Source organism: Rutilus rutilus (assembly GCF_951802725.1).
Source record: "Rutilus rutilus genome assembly, chromosome: 11".
Taxonomy (NCBI): Eukaryota; Metazoa; Chordata; class Actinopteri; order Cypriniformes; family Leuciscidae; genus Rutilus; species Rutilus rutilus.
The window spans coordinates 36,632,322-36,653,187 of record NC_140216.1 but is presented as its reverse complement, the minus strand read 5'-3'; the positions used below and the strand labels follow the sequence as shown (position 1 = coordinate 36,653,187).

Here is a 20,866-nt window from a genome sequence, read left to right as displayed (position 1 = left end):
CCATGGTCACTTGGTTTTCTGACAACCCAGTCTTTATTAGATTTGCTCCCTGTGTACATATTAAAACGACTTTAAATCTATACAAAATTATTTTTTTTAACAGTTTTCAAAACAATCTGTGCTCTTACATTGCTAGTTTATTAGTATTCCTCCACAGAGACATAGACATCAGAGAATCTATCAGAAATTGTCTGTACAGTCTTAAATCTTTTTTTTTTTTTTTTTTTTTTTTTTTGGGGGGTGGGGGGGTGGGCAGAAAAGATCTCATTCTGTGCGATTTCATCCCGGCGTTCATCTGAGAGTCAAGAAAAGAAGGTTGTCGTTGTAGCAGCTGCAGTCTTTCAGTCAGTGACACCATGTGGACAAACCAAAGGAGCCAGGACAGGTTTGATGGTTCGAGCAACATTTCTCCAGACCCGAATCGTTTGGTCTCGGGAGCTTTCTCAAAAATTCCTTCAGTTAGTTCTACTCTCTAGGTTTAATGCGTCACTTTCAAATGAAATATATTTAGACTCTACGCAAACAGACAAACACATGAGGTTCGAAATTCCAGACCCTCATTGTTCTTCATGCATTTCATGCATCTAACATTGGTAAAATGAATATATCAAACGTTCTAGAATTAGGACAAAGTAAAAAAAAAAGAAAAAAAAAAAGGAATGTACACCAAACAGCCGAATAATTTAATCTGCATCCCAGAACCCTTAGAAAGGAACCTTCACCATATGAGAGAGAAAGAGAGAGAGGACGAGAGGGACGTGTCAATGTGTTTTAATGGGACGTGAAACTCTGGTTATCATGACTGTCTCAGTTGATTCTTTTTACGTCTCTCCAGGAAAAATCTGCAATGAGAAAGAAAAGCATTGCATCATATTTTAAAGCATTTATTATACAACAGCCCTGTTCCAAACAGCCTATGTAGACAGCATTTTAAGGCATCATGTACACCATACATTTTTGGGCCGAATTCTTAATAGTTCATGCAAGTAAATCAATGAGGTCATGAATGTTCTTGCTCTTGTGTTTTTCTGGCAGTAACACTCCAAGACTCCAGGGGGCGATAATGTAACTTCAAATCAGCGTTGGATATGTTTCAGGCCTACTTCAGGTAGCTATCATTCCTCTTTTTGATTGAAAAATGATAATGATGCAATTTAAAATATGGGATATCGTGAATTTACTCATCATATATAGAAAATTCTTTATCCACAAATATAAGTGGGCAACGCACCTACTTTTACTAATTTGAAAATGAAAGGTCTCTCAACCTTCATACATTAACAGAAAGAGAAATAATGAAAAAGTTACTTTAAAACCTTAAATCTATACATTGACAGATGCACAAATTGCTTATCAAGATCCTATTTACCCTTTATTTTTCTTTTGTTTGTCTTAATATTTGATTTGATATAGGCCTAACTAATATGTTATAATTGCCTTTAATTGTATGGTCATTGTTCAACAGATTGCAATAAAACATTTTTGAAAAAAGTTATTTATTATAATAAAGCCCAACCTTTCAGATAAAAAGAGCCAATCACCTTTTGCTTGATGATTTACTCATTTCACTTATTTGCATGGACAATATTTTAGCATATTTGAATAATTTATGATACCATGTTGTCAGATTGTATTGCTGATTTGAAATATGATTTAATATCTTTATAAACTTGTTTTGCTTATCAGTGTAGAGGCTACTTTTGCAGTTAGCTTAGCAACATGTTAAACTCCATACTGAAAAGTGTCCATTATCACATTAAAAAGATGATTTAATCCAACATTTTTATGTTTATAAGAGTATTTAATAAGCAGCATGCTTATACCAAACTCTATTAGAATAAAATGTTAGCTTTTTTATGTTCATGAGTGACCATTACAAATGTTTCTGAATGTAGAGCGTTTCAAAGCAGCCACTTGTAAGGTTTCATGACTTTTACGAGACATTTATAAAGTAAGGCTTATGTAAACACTACACTACACTACATTAATATGAGGTATCATGACTTTATATCTCATATATTGTGTATATTATATCTCACAATGTGTCTAATGACTATATCTCTCAATTATGACTATATCTCACAATTGTGACTTTAAATGTCAAAATATTTGCTTTTTATATTGCACAAATTGACTGTATATCCCACCATTAAGGCTTTATATCTCACAGTGTGCCTTTTTATCTTCTTTCATCAGTCACTTGTGAGGTTTCATGACTTTTAAGAGAAGCATATGAAGTAAGGCCTATGTAAACACTACACGCTTTTAATACGTGATCACATGATACCTGTTACAATGTCTTTGTAGAGTCCTGGTTGCTAGGAGCTTGGCATAGGGGTTTTGCTGCCATCATCCGATCCTTAGGAAAGGCAGGAGCGGACATTAGCATGTGTAAAGTGTGAGTGTTTTAAGCAGACGCTTCTTCACAGCATCATTACCTTGTGTTGTGTCATCAAGATGATCTGGTTCATCTTGTGTTTTAGAAGCAGCATCTGTAAACAGGACCAAATTGTCTACGTTTATTATTACGTGTATGCATTGGGCAGACACTTTTATCCGAAGTAACTTGTATTGTAAATGTGTTTTTATAGTTCATGCATGTTAGTTATGTTGTTAGCGCCAATCTATACTCCTACTGAATGTCAACATCTGTCTTATCTGTGTCTCCTAAGGAATTTTGGGAGGAAAAAATCTCAAAAGAAAATTGATTTACCCGTGGCATCTTCAACCCCGACTCCATCATCATGGCCATCAATTTCATCGTCATCTAAACATGCAAAGGAATTGAGCTTTTTCCCATTCAGAGAGTAGTGACCATCTAACAGGTAACAGCTACTTTTACAGTTTATCATTTAATCAAATATTTGACATAATTTGGGGAAGTTACGTGCCAAAGTTGAATACTTAAGTTCAAAAGCAATAGTAATAATGTTAACCTTAGCAAACGACACAACTAAACCCACAATGAAGTGCTTTAGACCCATGAGACGTACCGTCTAAAACATCATGGCTGTCTGGATCAGAGATTTCATCAGTGTGTTCCTCTAGAGTTGGCAGAAACATGCATTTAATACTTTGTAAATGATAACGGCATCATAGGACACTTACATAGTTAATAAACATATTTACCGTGGGAGGATGTCGTAGCATCTGTTGAGTCATCGTCATGTTCATCTAGAAGAAGAACAAGATTCAGGTTCATCATGTCTTACACACGTGGCTTTAAAAGAGAAGTCATTTGTTTGTCCGTGCTGAAATCACAAATGCTGTGCGATGCAACTTTGTTCTCCATTCAGAAGTAGCAGTGTATTCTGGCTAGTTTACATTGCTTAACCAGTGCCTGATTCTTTCTTGAGGCTTTATATTTGTCCCTGTCAGCTGTCTTTCTAGTGAACTCGTGAAGAAAAGAAGAAAACTCCTCAGATTTACATGGAGTAGACGGGATTTATCACTTGTGTTGTGCATCACATCTGGTTCTCATTTAGCATATGATGTTAATTTTCATTCTTCACAAAACAAGTGAGCAGTGAATGCTGTGGTTGGCTTACCTTGGGAATCAGCAGAATCATGTGTCTCTATTGATGCATCATCAGGAGAATCTGTAGGTTTAGACATTTATATATTACACTTTCCTAACTTTGTTCTGTTACAGTGACAAGCTTAAATCTACAGACGCCTGTTTTCTTTATTTCTTTTTATTTCACAGTGTGACTTGGTATGTCACAGTTGTGATTTTTTTCTTCAATTGACTTTATATCTCACAATTATAACCATATCTTACAATATGACTTTATTAATCATAATATGACTTTATCTCACGATATGACTACATCTTCAATTATGACTTTATATGTCACAAAATGACTTTTATATTTCACAATATGACTTTATATCTTCAGTTATGAATTTCTATCTTACAATTATGACTTTAAATGCTAAATTATTACTTTATATCTCACAATATGACTGTCTCACAAAATGACTTTTAATCTTCAATTATGACTTTATATCTCACAATTATGACTATGTTAAATTATAACAATTTCACAATTATGACTTTATATCTCACAATTATGACTATGTTAAATTATAACTATTTCACAATTATGAGTTTATATCTCACAATTATGACTATGTTAAATTATAACTATTTCACAATTATGACTTTATATCTCAAAATTATGACTTTATATGTTAAATTATGACTATATTTCACAATTATGACTATATTTCACAATTATGACTTTCTCACAATATGACTATTTTCAATTATGACTATATTTTCAATTATGACTTTATATCTTCAATTATGACTGTCTCACAATTATGACTATATATTACAATATGACTTTATATCTCACAATTATAACCATATCTAACAATATGACTTTATTAATCATAATATGACTTTATCTCACGATATGACTATATCTTCAATTATGACTTTCTATCTTACAATTATGACTTTAAATGCTAAATTATTACTTTATATCTCACAATATGACTATCTCACAAAATGACTTTCAATCTTCAATTATGACTTTATATCTCACAATTATGACTATGTTAAATTATGACTATATTTCACAATTATGACTATATTTCACAATTATGACTTTATATATCACAAAATGACTTTTATATTTCACAGTATGACTTTATATCTTCAATTATGACTTGCTATCTTACAATTATGACTTTAAATGCTAAATTATTACTTTATATCTCACAATATGACTATCTCACAAAATTACTTTCAATCTTCAATTATGACTTTATATCTCACAATTATGACTATGTTAAATTATGACTATATTTCACAATTATGACTATATTTCACAATTATGACTTTCTCACAATATGACTATTTTCAATTATGACTATATTTTCAATTATGACTTTATATCTCACAATTATAACTATATCTTACAATATGACTTTATATCTCACAATTATAACTATATCTTACAATATGACTTTATTAACCATAATATGACTTTATCTCACAATATGACTTTATATCTTCAATTATGACTTTATATCTCACAATATGACATCTCACAAAATGACTTTATATCTTCAATTATGACTTTATATCTCACAATCATGCCTGTTAAATTATGACTATTTCACAATCATGAATTTATATCTCAAAATGATGACTTTATATGTTAAATTATGACTATATATCACAATTATGACTTTATATCTCACAATATGACTATTTTCAATTATGACTATATTTTCAATTATGACTTTATATCTTGCAATTATGACTTCATTTCTTGCAACTGTCTTTGTATCTCACTATGTGACTTTAAAATTGTCACTTTATATCACACATAATGATTGTATGCCATGCAGTTAAGGTTTTATATTATAACTTTAAATATCTCAGTTGCGTCTTCATACCACACAATGTGACTTTATGTCTTATTTTAAACTTTATCTGATGTATTTTTCACTGTGAGGTGGAAATGGGCCTGCACATATATACCTTGCTTCTCTTTTTCCACACTGGAGTCATTGTCTTCGTCGGTGTCTGTGGGCATAAACACATCAATCAGTCAATGGATACAGTGGTTTGATGACTGTTAAACAGAAAGGATGTAATGTTCACCTTCCCCTCCTGTTTCTGAGCTGTCCGTGTCGCTCTTGCTGTCACTGTCAGAGCTTTCTGTGTCTGTGGACTCTGTGCTGCTCTTGTCTTTGTCCTGGTCTTTATCTTTGCTGTCCGAGTCCGAGTCCGAGTCTGAGTCCGAGTCCAGGCTGGAGTTGTCAGAATCTGGTTTGTCTTCCTGCTTGTCTTCTGTCTTTTCTCCCCGCTCACTCTCGTCAGACTGACTGGCTGTGGCGTCTTCTTTCGAGGCGGCGTCCTGCTTGTCCTGTTCGTCTGGTTTGGATTCCTCTTCTTTATCTTTTCCCTCGTCGCTGTCCTTGTCATCGGTCTCCTGCTTTTCTTTGGCGTCCTTCTCGCTGTCTTCATCATCTTGCGTGTCTTTGGGGTCGCTGGTGTCCTTGTCTTTGTCCTCAGCGCTGTCTTTATCAGGGGAATCTGCCGTGTCCTGGTCCTGAGTGTCGCTGTCAGAGTCCGGGTCTTTCTCCTTCTTCTCTGTGCTGTCTGTGTCTTTCAGATCTAGATCCTGGTCTTTGGAGTCGTCTGAATCTTTCACCTCATCCGAGTCGCCATCTGTGTCGCCTTTCTCTGGCATCTCAGAGGTTTCTCGGCCCTCGTCTTCTGAGTCTTTGCTGGAGTCTTTGCTGGAGTCTTTGCTGGAGTCTTTCTCGTCTTTCTCGTCGCTCTTGTCATCTGTGTCTCCGTCTGTTTTGTCTTTGTCAGAATCTGGGTGTAAAAAGTTCATTTTGGTTAATATAGATCATCTAACTGACATTAATTATTATAATTACAGACAAACAACTTCATGAACCAGTGAAGCTTAAACTTACAAAAAAGTACCATGGTTCGTTGTTTGTATCAGATCAAGAATACCATGGCATTCCACAAAAATCGCTGCAAAAGATGCTTTCCAACAGGTTTTATCGTAGTTTTTGTCCAACTCCATTGACTTGTATTGAATGTGCTGTGTGAGGTACGGTATTACCAGAGCCCGTCTACGGAGAGCCTTGGCACTCCCTATTCAGCCCCATTGTATTGATTTTGGTTGCAGTTCCATTAGAATTCCACTGGGGGTGATCGCGAGCGAGTGCAGACTGAATGGGAGTCAATGGGGCTATACGGCTAAATGTGTCTCTTTCACCCGATTGCCGTTGAGAAATCTCAGATTTTATTGTAGGTTTTGCAAGTTCAACATGGGTTATAGGTTGAAAGTTGAATGAACGAGTACTTATTTCTTTTCGATTTCTTACAGGTTGAGTTGTTGTTGCCCATAACACGCTAGCATTCTGCTAATGACGTCAGCATTCTGACATCATTGACATTTTAAAAGACTTTTTAAACCAAATAAGTGGCTCTAAAAAATCTAACACCCAGCAATGTGTAATTTCTTTGCATCTCCTTTCGAATACAACATTCAAATTACTAGACAAAAAATTATATCCTGAGAAAAGTGGATTTTGACGGTTTTTCGCCATAGACCTCCATTCATTCTGCACTCACTCGCGAGCGCCCCCGCATGGACAGAGACGTGTTACTGCAACCAATCTTGAACCCGGAAGTAAGCAGAGAGTGCCAATTCTCTTCCTATTAGACATTCTCTGGTATTACTCCGCCGCTTCTTCTTCTGCTTCTTCTGTGTATTCAATGAAATGCCAGCGGTTTGCTTGCAATTGGCAAAGGTGCATTATCGCCACCAACTGGGCTGGAGTGTCTATTATTCAAGCTCTCGACGGAAGAATGTACGGGTGTGAGTCGTTTGGAAAAATAGATCCACAGTTTTACAACGAATGGTAAAACACCTGTTGGAAAGCATCTTTTGCAGCGATTTTTGTGTGAGCATATCAGTGAACACCCCTGACCACTCGGTGAGTTTCACGTCTTTGTAAACGAAAGTTTAATGCGTTTTATGAAGGATTGTTCCAGTGCACCTATACACCCATTCTAGAGGTTTTGGGCAAAGCGAAAGAAACCTAAAATTCTCGGGACAGCAGCATGTGTCCAAATTTTAATCTTAACCGTTCTATTTCATCAGAAACGATCTGTAAACAGGGCTTTAAGTGTAAAATACCGAACTTACCCTTTAAGAGCAAGAATAATTTATTTTGTTAGGTTATGAAGTATAGAAATGAGATGTTCTTTTGTGTATTTTAAGCTCACCATCAGAGTCCTGCTGCTCATCTGTGTCTGAAGAGTCTTTCTCAGTTGAATCATCGGTACCTTCTGCATCAGAGCAAATACAATATAAACATCTCTAACTTCAGGCTGAATCACACTTTCATTCCTTCACTTCAGTAAATCAAAACTATTTTTAAACTAAACTGATAACTGAAACAAAGCTGAAATAAAATAAAAATATTAGATGAAAAAACTATACTAAAACTTATACTGAAATAAAAATAAATTAAAGCTAAATAGAAATATTTAAATTATATGTATATGCTATATATATATATATATATATATATATATATATATATATATATATATTAAACAAAAGCACATAACAAAATGACTCAAATTTAAACTAAAATTAAAATAAAAACTGAAATGTAAAAACTAATTAAAAATATGAATGAATACTATAATAGAATATTTATAAAATGCTAAAGTAGCACTGATTTGACACTGTTTGAATTAAAATGGTGATTTCTGCACCTGTAGAGGTTTTGTCTGCATCATCAGGCGAGTCATCAGACTGGTTCTTCTCCACACTAGCAGAATCCGCGTCTGAAAGCACAGAGCATGCCAAGATTGTTTCAGTAACAATGTATCATTTCGCTGTGAGAAAAGAGTGACTGTGCCAAGTAGGACGTGTTCCTGGAAAATCTTTAGTTGGTGCTTGAACAATGTTCATGGCAACAAAACATAGTCCTCCTCCTCCTCCTCCTCACTGTATAACCATTAACTACCGCCAGAGGGAACGACGGAACATGAACATCAACTACAGGAACATGTTCTGCATGAGGAAACTCTTTACCTGTGTCCACTGAACCAGGGTCAGCCTTCTCATCTGAGTCTGTTTAATAGTGAGACAGGAAATCAGTATTTTCATTAGACACACACACACACACACACACACACGCACACACACACACACACACACACACACACACAACACACACACACACACAACACACACACAGTTATTTTTTAACTTTTTTTTTATCATTCCAAAACTATGATATTATTTTTCAATGGAACAGAAATTGATCAATTAAAGATTCTTTTGTGTTCCATTAAAGAAATAACAGGTGAAAAAATAATAGTGTTTTTGAAATTTTCATCTAATATTTACATTTAACTTTCAATATTCAGATTTATTTGAATTACTTTATTTCAATACCACTTTTTTTTTCATTTAGTTTTAGTTAAAAAAAAAAAAGACAAAAATCTTTTTTTAGTCAATTATGGGCGAGTTATTAATGTACCGTTGTATCACATGTTAGCATTGAGTTGGCTCTGTCTCTGTTCGTTTACCTGCTGATTCCTTTTCCTTTGAATCGGTATCAACATGATCTGCATCTGAAATATTATACGACACATTTAGATTGACTTATCACCATCTAATACAATATAGTCTGTCTCATTTCACACGATCTCTCTTACCTGTGCTGTCCTCCGCTGATGCTTTTTCACTGGTCTCATCTGCAGCAACAGTAATAATAATAATAAAGGAAAGTATTTCGCACACATGTAGATTCTGTATATTATGAAATACTGATGTGTGTTTCACCGACCTGAATCGCCTGTCTTCTGCTGCGATGCGTCGGTTTCTGTAGTAGTTTCTGTATCTGTGTCTTTGTCCACATCAGTATCTGTTGTGTCTGATGAAGACATTTAGAAATAAATAACTGCGCAACAAATATTTGTTTTTGCTATTGTTATGAATTATATATCTGAATGGAATGTCTGTGTGTTTTAATTGCGTATCCTTTACTTATGGTATTACTTATTTTTTTTTAAGGAAGTGAGGGATGCATTTTGATATTTGACATAAACAACACATTGCATTGTTGTTGTGTGTTCAGGAAAGTTGTACCTATTGAGTCTGGGCCGCTGGTGGCTTCATCCAGGCTTGTGTCACCTGGAACCAGTCGAGCTGTTAGTTTGAGCAATGCTTCACTCAAGTGCATTTCAAACAGAGTAAAGGATTTGCTTAAAGGTATAGCGGAGGATTTTTTACTTCCGGGTGGATCACCTATACTATTGGTCCTCCTAATTGTCAATCATTCTGGTGAATCAATCAAACTTATTCAAAAAGTGGAGAGGGCGGGTCTTATCTAAAATTCGGAAAGATCCTCCGCTATACCTTTAACGCTTTATTTTGATACAAGTAACTTTGCAACTATATGTCAACTTATTCTACTAACCCTAACCCTAACCTTACAGTCTACTAATACTGTAATGAGAGCTAGTTGACATGTAGTTGCCTTTGCTGGGTTGTAAGCCATTACATGTAATCTGGATTATATAATCAGATTACAAAAATGAATACTCGTGATCAGACTACGGTTACTTTATTGATTATACATGTTATTCTCACAACGGCAGAAAATGATTCATAATTCATTGATTCTCCCTACTACTACTTTTTTCCTTTCTAAAAAAGCCTACTTCTTATCTACGTACAGAAGCTCTTCCAGGTTTGTGGAATCGCACACACAGACCAGCCACTATGGTCATGTGACTATCACTGAAAACTGAGACGCACAGCATTTGATCACTGGATTTATAGAAATCATTTCACTTTTAACAACTGTTTACTCAACATTGCAACACTGCATATTGCATCAACTCCTGACGCACATATTCATTATTATTTGAATCACTCAGAGTCATTTAACCATGTATTACTGTCTTTGGAAGGCTTTTGTCTTTCAAACACATTAAAATATTTCATCATTTAATATTTACATGCAATGCTTTTTTTTAAGCTGAACCTCTTTGACTTAATATATTCACTCAAAGTACCTCATGAGTTAACAAGTTAGGTCAATAAAATATTAAGTCAATAATAATAATAATATAATTAAATTAAGCTCACTGTTCTTTGAGGTTGGTTAATGGTCACATGACATGCAGGCAAACAAATAAAATATTGATTTGTGTGTGATTTAATAGCTTTTCATTAAACTCACAAACCTCAGAAACCATGATATAATGTAATATTTAATACACTTCATTTTGTTGATAACAAGAATAGAATATATTGTACAAGATTGTGTTCAAGTTAATGTGATAAACGAGTTAGATCAAAAGTAGTGCTGTCAAATCGATCAATCACAATTTATCACGTCTAACATAAAAGTTTTGTTTATATAATATATCTGTATATATATATTTATATGTGTGTGTGTGTGCGTGCATGCATGTCTTTATGTATGTATGTATATATATATATATATATATATATATATATATATATATATACATACATACACACAGCCACACATATACGAACATATATATATATATATATATATATATATATATATATATATATATATATATATATAAATATATATATATATATATATAAACAGATATATATTTATATATATACACACACACATATTATATTAAAAAAGCTTTTATGTTAGATGCGATTAATCACGATTAATTGATTTGACAGCACTAGTCAAAAGTAATCTAAAAGTAGTCCAATTATATTACCTTAAACATGTAATGCAGTGGATTACATTTCTAACTATCAATTTTGTTGTGTAATTTGGAATCAGTAACTGACTACTGAATTTGTAAGTAATCTTCCAGCACTGGTAGTTGCAAAGTTACTTCTACAGTATTTAGCTGAATTTCTAAAGTGGATCATCAAAATAAAGTATAACCAAAGATGTGAGAAGTGAAGTCTTACTGTTCGTGTCTGGTGTGTCAGGAGCTCCATCGGCCTCTTTATAAAGAGAGAAAATTAGTAGAAAAGAAAATTATAAAAGCATAGAGTTCTTTTATTCATGTTGCTCCTAGTGTCATTAAAAGTGGTTTTCATTCCTTAAAATGATTGCTAATGTGTTAACATTCAAGTATAGGCCTTATTTTCTGTATAATTCAACATCATAATGACTCAATACAAGAATTTAATCAATTAAAAGATTGTATCCTGGTTCACAGCATCAACAGAGATTACACATCTCCATCCTTTTCATTAATCATTGATTTCAATGTGAGTCATAACTAAACACTTCTGTTGTGTTTTCTGTCCTGTTGCCATGGCATTATTCAGGAAAGATTGAGTGCGACACTTTTGGACAGCAAACATAAATGATTGTTTTAATTCATTTAATCTTTTCCCGTTGACTGACTTTATCCTGCTTTTCCAACTAATACCAATTCTTCTAGTTCACTCATGTTGAACAGACAGCGGTTAAACATTAATCCGTGTGTATTGTGTTATCACACGCATTCATGTGTTATCTTGATATCAATGCTTTCTGTTGGCACTTGTGAAAGCCGTGTGCTTCAGCGCTCAGGTCATGCGTTCTTTCTCTCTTTTATATGCTTTATGTCTAGACGCTCGATACCAGAAACCAACCTAGTTTTTCAGTGGTGTCAGACGAGTCGCTGGGACCTGAAACACACAGAAGTTTTGGTGTCATTTTGAAGTTTGGTGTCATGTATGTTACCTGTTTGGAAAGAGTTTCTTACCTCCATGTTTCTCTGATGAATCTTTCCCATCTGTAGTTCCTGCAAAAGAAAGTTTCATTTGAGCGTCTGTCTAGTTAAAGATGCTTTTATATATCATTTTAATATTTCTTTATAGCTTCAATATATTTTGACTCAGTTTAAGTACAAGACTTATTTCAGTTTGTTGCTAAAGCACGTTTTGGTAATTTTTTTGTGCGTTCGTCACTTTTATTCGTTTTCTCAAATTTCTTTTTAGATTTATAAATTTTTTTAGTAATGTACTTCAACTTATTTTAGTTCAGTTAGTTACCAGTGCAACATTTCACATTTTTGTGTACATTTATAACGTTTTTCATCTAATATTAATATTTTATTTCAGCTTTATTTTAATTAACGAAAATGCTGTTTAAATTTTTTTATTAATATGTTTTAATTATATTTGAATAGTTTTAGCTAAAGTCCCCCTGTGGTGAAAATCAAGCTCTATGTGGTGTTTTTAATATGCTTTAAGACAAACCATGTGCAAATTCATAAGTCGACACCATTTCTGAGTATTTTCTCCTTAAAACTGCAGTGAACCAAAGACATGGTTTGAAATCGCTGGTGTTTCTGACGTCACAAACTACCTTGTAACCAATCAGATCAACGTGTGATCGTCAACGATCTCTGAGCTGATGCGAGTGAGTGGAGGCGGGGCTCATTTGCATATTAATAGAACCACGTATACTAAATGAGGCAAGGGTGTAGAGTTACATTCCAGCTACATTAAGGCATGAATAAAACATTTTTTCAAGGAAAACCTGTTTAAATATGTACTTTTGGTGTTTGGAGTTGTAAGGGATACATTATTGACTACTGGGGGACTTTAACCATAACAACACTACCATCCGTCTAAATATCGATGTTCATGTAAGTGGACTTTTCTGCAGTTTATATAAAATGTTTATAGCAAGACTTATAGCCAGACCAACCTGAGTCTCCATTTACAGGGACTGGAGTCGGAAGAGCTTCAGTAAACTGGCCTGAAAAGAGAGGAAAAACATGTTTGTCAGATGATCTGGAAAACCTTCTGCGGTCCATTGATTTATGATTTATAGATAAAATTCATTGCGACCTACCATTGAAGATGTCAGACAGGGCCGCAGCCAACTCTGAGATTATAACAGAATAAAACACACAATCAGTGACATAAACCAGATCATATTCGTTCAGAACCTGATACTTCTTGTCCCCTTTACAACTTTTAAACTGAGTTTTAATTGCAAGCGTTGCTGAAATCTCTTCTGAAACTCTAAAGGAGGCACATGATGTGAAATTCCTGGGGATTGTGATTTCATTCCATTTCTATCTTGGAGTAACAACTGATGTTACTTGGGAGTTTTTCATCTGTAATGTCTTTCTTGAACAATTGTAGTGGTACAAAGCAGTTCATTGTTCTTACACAGCTCATGCATTCAGGGGCAATACGTAACTTAAAATGTGAAATCATAATTACGAAGGGCGATGTGCATACGAGAAATACTCTTACCGTCATTATCGGTTCCATCTGTATCAAAGCAGAAGACAGACAGTTAGTTAGTGGTGTGAGTGCATTGAGCTATAAGACTGCCTGTCCTATAGAGGCCCAGGCTAAATGTACCGGGACAGGTGAACAAAACTCTTTTTGTGTCCTGTGAAGGGCTCTGATTACACTCTCATTATAGGGAGGCAGAAAATGCTTCATGTTACTTAGAAAGAAGAGCTGATACACGTCACTAACAATAATTTCGGGATCCTGGGTTATCTGGTGCGGTATATGTGTGACAGATGTAACGATGTCAGATTCCTTACCGTTTAGTGGTGCAGAAATAGAGACACCCACTAATGCAAAGATCAACGGGACAACCAGCGTCCTTTATAACAAGAGGAGAGAAAACTCAATCGTGTAAGCGTTCACAAAAACATCTCATCTAAAAGAAAGAAATAATCTAGAATATATATGTATGTATATACATATATATGAGTGTGCATTACAATCATTAACAATTTAAAAAAACAAATTAATAAATGAAGTTAATACATCTTTTTAGGAAACAAAAACACAATACTGATTAAAATCGAGGAGCATCTTTGATGCACATCATTTTTATCACACAATTGAACATCTCAGTAAAACATGTGCATTTAAAATCATAGAAAGATAGATTCTGCGCTGATAAACTGTTGATAATAATTGGTCTAAATGTTTGGCGTGATCTCTTCTGTTTATAACCTGTTAGTTAGTAAAGATCCATGCAGATACAGACATTAGACTAGTTAGAAATCAGTGCACTGCTGAGTTCACCAGTTAACCTTCATCAGTATCAATTTTACTCCCATTGTTTTTGCGGACTTTTGCATCTTTGTAAATACTTTGAAATACTCTGAACAAAAACATGAAGCCAGGCCAGGGCTGCGTTTCTCAAAAAACACTGTGAGCGAAGTAAATCATCTCTCGATCTACTCAGGCTTACGATGCTTTTGGGAGACCTAGCCAAGGTTGCTGAGAGCAAAGGAGACGCTTGTACTCACCGGGACAGCATTGCAATAGGACAGGAGTGCAGTGTGAGATTGACGCAGGTGATCAGGTCTAAAGCCTGAATGGAGCAGCTCTCAGATCTTTTATACTCTCTGAGGGGGTTGAGCTAAAGCCTGAGGCGTTACACGAGAACCTCTAAAGCTCCTCTCATTAGAGCAGGGTTATGAAGGCAGGCCGTCCTGCTATTGTTTGTGTTTTCAAACAGCCTTTGTAAATAGTGTAGCTTCTGTGTCCCAGTCCCGGTGTCTCTGTCTCGACGGGTCTCGCCGCTCCTTTGTGATTCGCTCCAGACATTTGATTTAGTTGATTTGAGGAGTTCTTCTCAGGAACCAAACAAAGAGGAGCTGGGCAGGACATGCGGATGGTGTTTGCGTCAGAACGTTCTTTCTTCTGTATGGCACAGAATGATCTGTTCTGCAGTGTTTTTAATATACTTATTTGCATTTAAACAACAGTTGCTGATTTTCACATCACACCAAGTTCTCTTTCGTTCTTCCGTAGTTCGAAATACGTGACCAGCAAAATACTGTTAGCGAACAAATGACACTGCCCGCACTGCTGAGAGTGGCCTTTAGATGTGATAGACGTGTAAATAGATACATAGATAGATATGTTTAGATATGTAAATAAGTGCTGCGCGCTCAATAAAAAAAATAAACACAATAAAATTGAGAAAGCAGCAAACTTTTTAATAAAACAGAAGAAAAGCATCTGATCATAGTGATGTGGATGTGTTTGCACAAGCTCTGCAATTCCAACGCTATCTCACGACCAATTCGTACGAATTTGTACGAGTGATAAAAAGGTGGCTAATTCGTACGGATTCGTACGACCTCACACGTACGAATTTGTACGATTTGTCTAAACCCACGTGATGGGTAGGTTTAGGGGCGGCGTCAGGGGTAGGTCATTCATATGAATTCATACGAATTGGGCAATTCGTAAAAAATGTACGATTTCGTTAAAATCGAACTAATTCGTACGAGTGAGATTTGCGGTGAGATCAGGCTGGCAATTCAGCACTCCAGTACATCACATTTGTTTATGCAGCACTTTATACAATATATTGCTTAAAATCAAGCAGCTTTACCACATTAAACACGTACAACAGTGTCAGTATCATATTTCATCAGAAGTACAACTTCATTTTCTATTATAAAGCAGCTCTCCGGGGTGTTTATGTTTTTACTCACAGACGTCTGATCTCGACGAACTCAGCAGAAGAAATGAACCGGAAAAAGATTTCAGCGTGAAAGAAGGCGGAGCCTCCGCGCACACCTACGTATTACATAACCGTCCCGGACCAATGGTAGAACAAAGGTTCTTTATCAGCCGGAGCGAACTTTTCCGGAAACCCAACAAACTTAAATTAGTTCGAAATGACGTCACAACAATTCGTTCTTCGATTTCGCTTGTAATATATCGGGGACAACAATGTACTGAACATGGATAAAGTTTATCGCGTATCGTTTATCGCGTTTATCCTGTTCACGCGGATCCGCGAAAACGATTAAAAACACTGTATTCTGCTGCCTGGCCAGCAGATGGCGATGTCACTTTTTAAAGAAACGCTACGCGCTTATAGACTGAACATGTACACAGCTTGCACTTTGAAACCCGTTTTCACAAGTTTGCGGTTTCAGGCCCCCAAAACTCTGTTGTTGTGTAAATGAATGGCCAAAATGCACATAAAGTTTTCTGTGTTTAGTTGAAAACGGTGTCGTGTAAACGGCCCCTCAGTTTGGCTCCAACCCTGCTCCTATGAGGCTGATTAGCTTGATTATAACGTGATTAGCTGGATCAGGAGTTTAATAAGGGTTTAAGCTAAACTCAGCTGAACTGTGGCGCTCCAGGAACTCAGTTTAACACCCCTAAGGTGTTGTGGGGTTTATAGCGTCTGTCTAGGTCAGGAATGGGCAACTTCGGTCCCAGAGGGCCACAGTCCTGCATATTTTAGCTCTAATATACCCGAGCAAGCTAATCAATGTCTTCAGGATCACTAGAGTTTTCTCAGGTTTGAAGCAAAACTCTTCCCCATCCCTGATCTAGGTTGGTTATACCTTTTGGTTACTACTTTAGCTAAAACCTCTAACAAGTTACAAAACACATGAACACATAATTACGGAGCCCCTGAAGGGACATGGTGAAGAAGGAAAATATGATATGGGAGTCAATGCTTTTGCGTTCTCTCTCAAAATGTTGGCATTCCCATGAGAAACTTTGCATTCGCTTTCGAGGAAACGCAAAGTTTCTCGGAAAGAACTCAAAAGCATTGACTTATTATTTTTCCTCCCATATCATAGTTTTCGTCTTCACCATGTCCCTTTAGGGGCATAATCATAGCTATGTGACTTGTGTTTTTCATTGCAATCTCATTGCATTGTTTTTTCCCCCAATATTTTTTGCATAATTTTTTTATTTGCTTTAATATTCTGCAATACAAGTAATCTTAATTTAAATTAAAAATAAAACAATTGAATTTAACAAATTATTTTTTGAATATTTTTTATTATCGGTAAGCTTGGTAATAAAATGACATTTTAATTTGATAAATTATTTTTATTTATTTGTTAAGCTATTTATGTATCTATTTGTTGTTTAAATGGTCTGTAATGTCTGTAATAACATTGGAAAAAATTATTTTATTTAAACTAGTTTATTTTTAATGTATTTATTAAGCTATTTATTGATTTATTAGCTTGTTTGCATAGCCTGTAAGGTAATCTTAATTCAAATTAAAATAACAACAATTTTAATAAATTATCATTTTATTATAGCAATTTACTATTATTTGTTTATTTGCTTGCTTACTTAGTCTTATTATTGTGGCATTTTATACTTTTATTGATTTACCATCGATTTGTCTGTTTGTTTATATTTTATTTTTCCATTTATTTATGTTTCCAATAGATTGAGCGGAGTAGTCTTGGATTACATGTAAATGAATGTTCCTAATGTGGTTTAAAGAGCGAGTCCGCATGCAGTAAACCTGTGTCCCTCCGTTTGGCCGGGAAAAGCTTCCGTTTGTCCAGTTGCTCCTCACACAAAGCTTCTTTGTTTCTCCGTTGAGAAATTGATTGAGCTTAAAAAACATCCTTGTTGGGAAATAAAGCACATATTCCTGTTACAGGTTAATCATTCGCTTTTTTCTCTTGCACATCCATTCATATTCAACTAGCCATTGATGCATCAAAGCAGCTTTAGTGTGATTAAATATGCAAACGATGGGAAAATAGAGCAGTTTTAGGATGTAAATGAGGTTTTGTTGAGGAAATGAGGTGATTCCTGTGGCCTTTCTAAAGGATGGTGGGAGAGAGTGTGTGAGTGTCACGGCCGTTCCTCTGCTCTTCACACCGCTTCATGATAATGCACTTCTGACGTTATACTGGCTAAACTGGGAAACTTGTGTTTTTGAAACAAACGTGAGCATTTTTGTCCTGGAATCCACCTAAAGCCGAGGAGTAACATGAGAATCCAGCAGATCTCGAGGGACATTCTCCCAGTGTTTGAGGGAATCAGGACACTCCTGGAGTTATAATAGTTAATGTGTGTCAGTGCTGAACTTCTGAGTCATGAGGACCAATCATTCTTTATAGCCTCAAGACCGACTTCCTTTTCTTTATTTTTCTTCCTTCTGTTTTCCTTAGTTTTTCCTACTTCACATTTATTTCCTTTCTTCTTTACTTTATCCATCTTTTTCTTCAATCCTGCTTCTGTTTCGCTTCCTTCATTCACTTTACTTTCCTCTCTTCTTTTTTTCTAAAATTTTCCTTCATTTCTTCTTTCCTCCCTTCCCTCCTACTTTCATTTTTCATTGTTTTGCTTTATTCATTTTACCTTCCTTCCTTCCTTCCTTATTTTCTTCTACCATTTTCCTTTCTTCCTTCATTCCTTCCTACCTTCCTTCTTTAATTTTTTCATTTTCTTTCTTTCTTTCTTTCTTTCTTTCTTTCTTTCTTTCTTTCTTTCTTTCTTTCTTTCTTTCTTTCTTTCTTTCTTTCTTTCTTTCTTTCTTTCTTTCTTTCTTTCTTTCTTTCTTTCCTTAATTTGTTCTGCTTCTGTTTTGCTTCATTCATTTGACCTTCCTTCCTTCTTTCATTTCTTCTTTTTTTCTACCACTTTCCTTCATTCCTTCCTTCCTTCCTTCTTATTTTTTTTCATTTGTCTTCCTTCCTTACTTCTCTCTCTCTTTTTTCTTCATCTTTTCTGCTTCTGTTTTGCTTCCTTCATTAATTTGACCTTCCTTCCTTTCTTTCCTTTCTTCTTTTTTACCATTTTCCTTCATTCCTTCCTTCTGTCATTTTTTCTGCTTGTTTTGCTTCATTCTTTTAATCTTTCTTCCTTCTTTCCTTTCTTCTTTTTTCAACCATTTCCTGCCCTCCCTTCATTATTTTCCCCTTCCTTAATCTTTTCTTCCTTCCTACCTTCCTTCTTTAATTTTCTTTCTTTCTTTCCTTACTTCCTTCCTTAATTTGTTCTGCTTCTGTTTTGCTTCATTCATTTGACCTTCCTTCCTTCTTTCATTTCTTCTTCTTTTCTACCACTTTCCTTCCTTCCTTCCTTCCTTCTTATTTTTTTTCATGTGTCTTCCTTCCTTCCTTCCTTCTCTCTCTCTTTTTTCTTCATCTTTTCTGCTTCTGTTTTGCTTCCTTCATTAATTTGACCTTCCTTCCTTTCTTTCCTTTCTTCTTTTTTACCATTTTCCTTCATTCCTTCCTTCTGTCATTTTTTCTGCTTGTTTTGCTTTATTCATTTAATCTTTCTTCCTTCTTCCCTTTCTTCTTTTTTCAACCATTTCCTTCCCTCCCTTCATTATTTTCCCCTTCCTTAATCTTTTCTTCCTTCCATTTTCCTTCCTTTCTTCATTTTTTCCCTTCTGTTTTCTTTTCTTGATTCTTTTTTCTATTCCCTTTTTCTTTCCATCCCTTTCTCCTTTCTTTTTTCCTTCCATTTTCCTTCACCAATTAAGTTGTTCCTTCCTTCCTTCCTTCCTTCCTTCCTTCCTTCCTTCCTTCCTTCCTTCCTTCCTTCCTTCCTTCCTTCCTTCCTTCCTTCCTTCCTTCCTTCCTTCCTTCCTTCCTTCATCCTCCCATCCTCCCTCCCTTCTTTCCTCCATTCCTGCCATGTTCCTGTCGTTCCTCCATGTATAGTGGTTCTGTTTCTGTATCAGAGAAGCGTGTGCTCTATAGTCTCTAGATCTGGGCCGGTAATGGAAAGGTTTTAGGATCAAACCTGAGTTGTTCTGAAGCACTGTCCCCTTGATCAAAGCACTTTAACTCGGGTTGCTTCAAGAGGATTTTCCCTGTCAATTTAGTTTTAACTAAATTATTTGGCACTATTCTATCATTTAAATCTTTTAAAACATGATTTCTTGTCCTGGTCTCCATCCGTTCTCTCTCTCCATCTCGTTCAGATCTCGTGACCAGTGATCCAGGACGAATGTGAGATCAGCACGTCTAAGCGAATGACCCGCTGACCTGTTAAACACTCTCACAGGGTCCTGTAAGACTCAAATCAGCTCACTGTGACCATCTCTGACTTTTGCCATTGCTCTAAATCTACATAAATCACATTGCTTTCCCATTTAAAGCAGAGGGGTGAGGAAATGTCTTTTGTTTGGTGCTTCTTGATCAACCACAGAAAAACAGTCTGAAAAGAGACTTTATTGCTTCACGAGGGCGTTTCGGTGAGACAGCAGTTTTAGTTGTCACGACACTTTTCCAGAACCTTCCACTAAGATACAGTTTTCCTTGAAAACACACATCACAGAAGGTCCGTTGAAGATGCAGGGCTCGGTAAAGTCCCGTGGCATTGTGCGAGCTCTAAATTTACTTGACATTTCTGTTGGGCAACGACTGGCGATCATTGAAATTCTGTGTTAGTCACCTAAAATCCAACCACTAGCTTTTAAATACTGCTGTTTTTACTCCGTAAACAAAGGCAAAGACAACTAAAGCTGATGCTTATTGCTTAGTTTATTAACTTAAAGGTAAATCATACGCTGAAGGTGTTTAGAAATCTTGAAAGATTTCTTTTTTCTGTGATCAGCCTTT

The 20,866-nt window shown here is 35.5% G+C and overlaps 1 protein-coding gene across 1 annotated transcript; it reads right to left on the bottom strand.

Moving 5' to 3' along the window:
- Positions 1 to 242: 242 nt before the first annotated feature.
- On the bottom strand, positions 243 to 14,867 carry stm (starmaker). The gene is made up of 24 exons (XM_084422832.1): positions 14,807 to 14,867; positions 14,087 to 14,148; positions 13,785 to 13,802; positions 13,375 to 13,407; positions 13,228 to 13,278; positions 12,278 to 12,316; positions 12,165 to 12,200; positions 11,490 to 11,525; positions 9,657 to 9,701; positions 9,355 to 9,441; positions 9,224 to 9,262; positions 9,095 to 9,139; positions 8,595 to 8,633; positions 8,273 to 8,344; positions 7,775 to 7,837; positions 5,621 to 6,343; positions 5,498 to 5,542; positions 3,549 to 3,599; positions 3,130 to 3,174; positions 2,994 to 3,044; positions 2,714 to 2,767; positions 2,439 to 2,492; positions 2,288 to 2,359; positions 243 to 842 (listed from the first exon to the last, which is right to left on the bottom strand). Exons 1-23 carry the CDS (start codon positions 14,815 to 14,817, stop codon positions 2,319 to 2,321), a joined length of 1,740 nt encoding a protein of 579 aa, XP_084278958.1. The 5' UTR covers positions 14,818 to 14,867; the 3' UTR covers positions 243 to 842; positions 2,288 to 2,318.
- Positions 14,868 to 20,866: the final 5,999 nt, after the last annotated feature.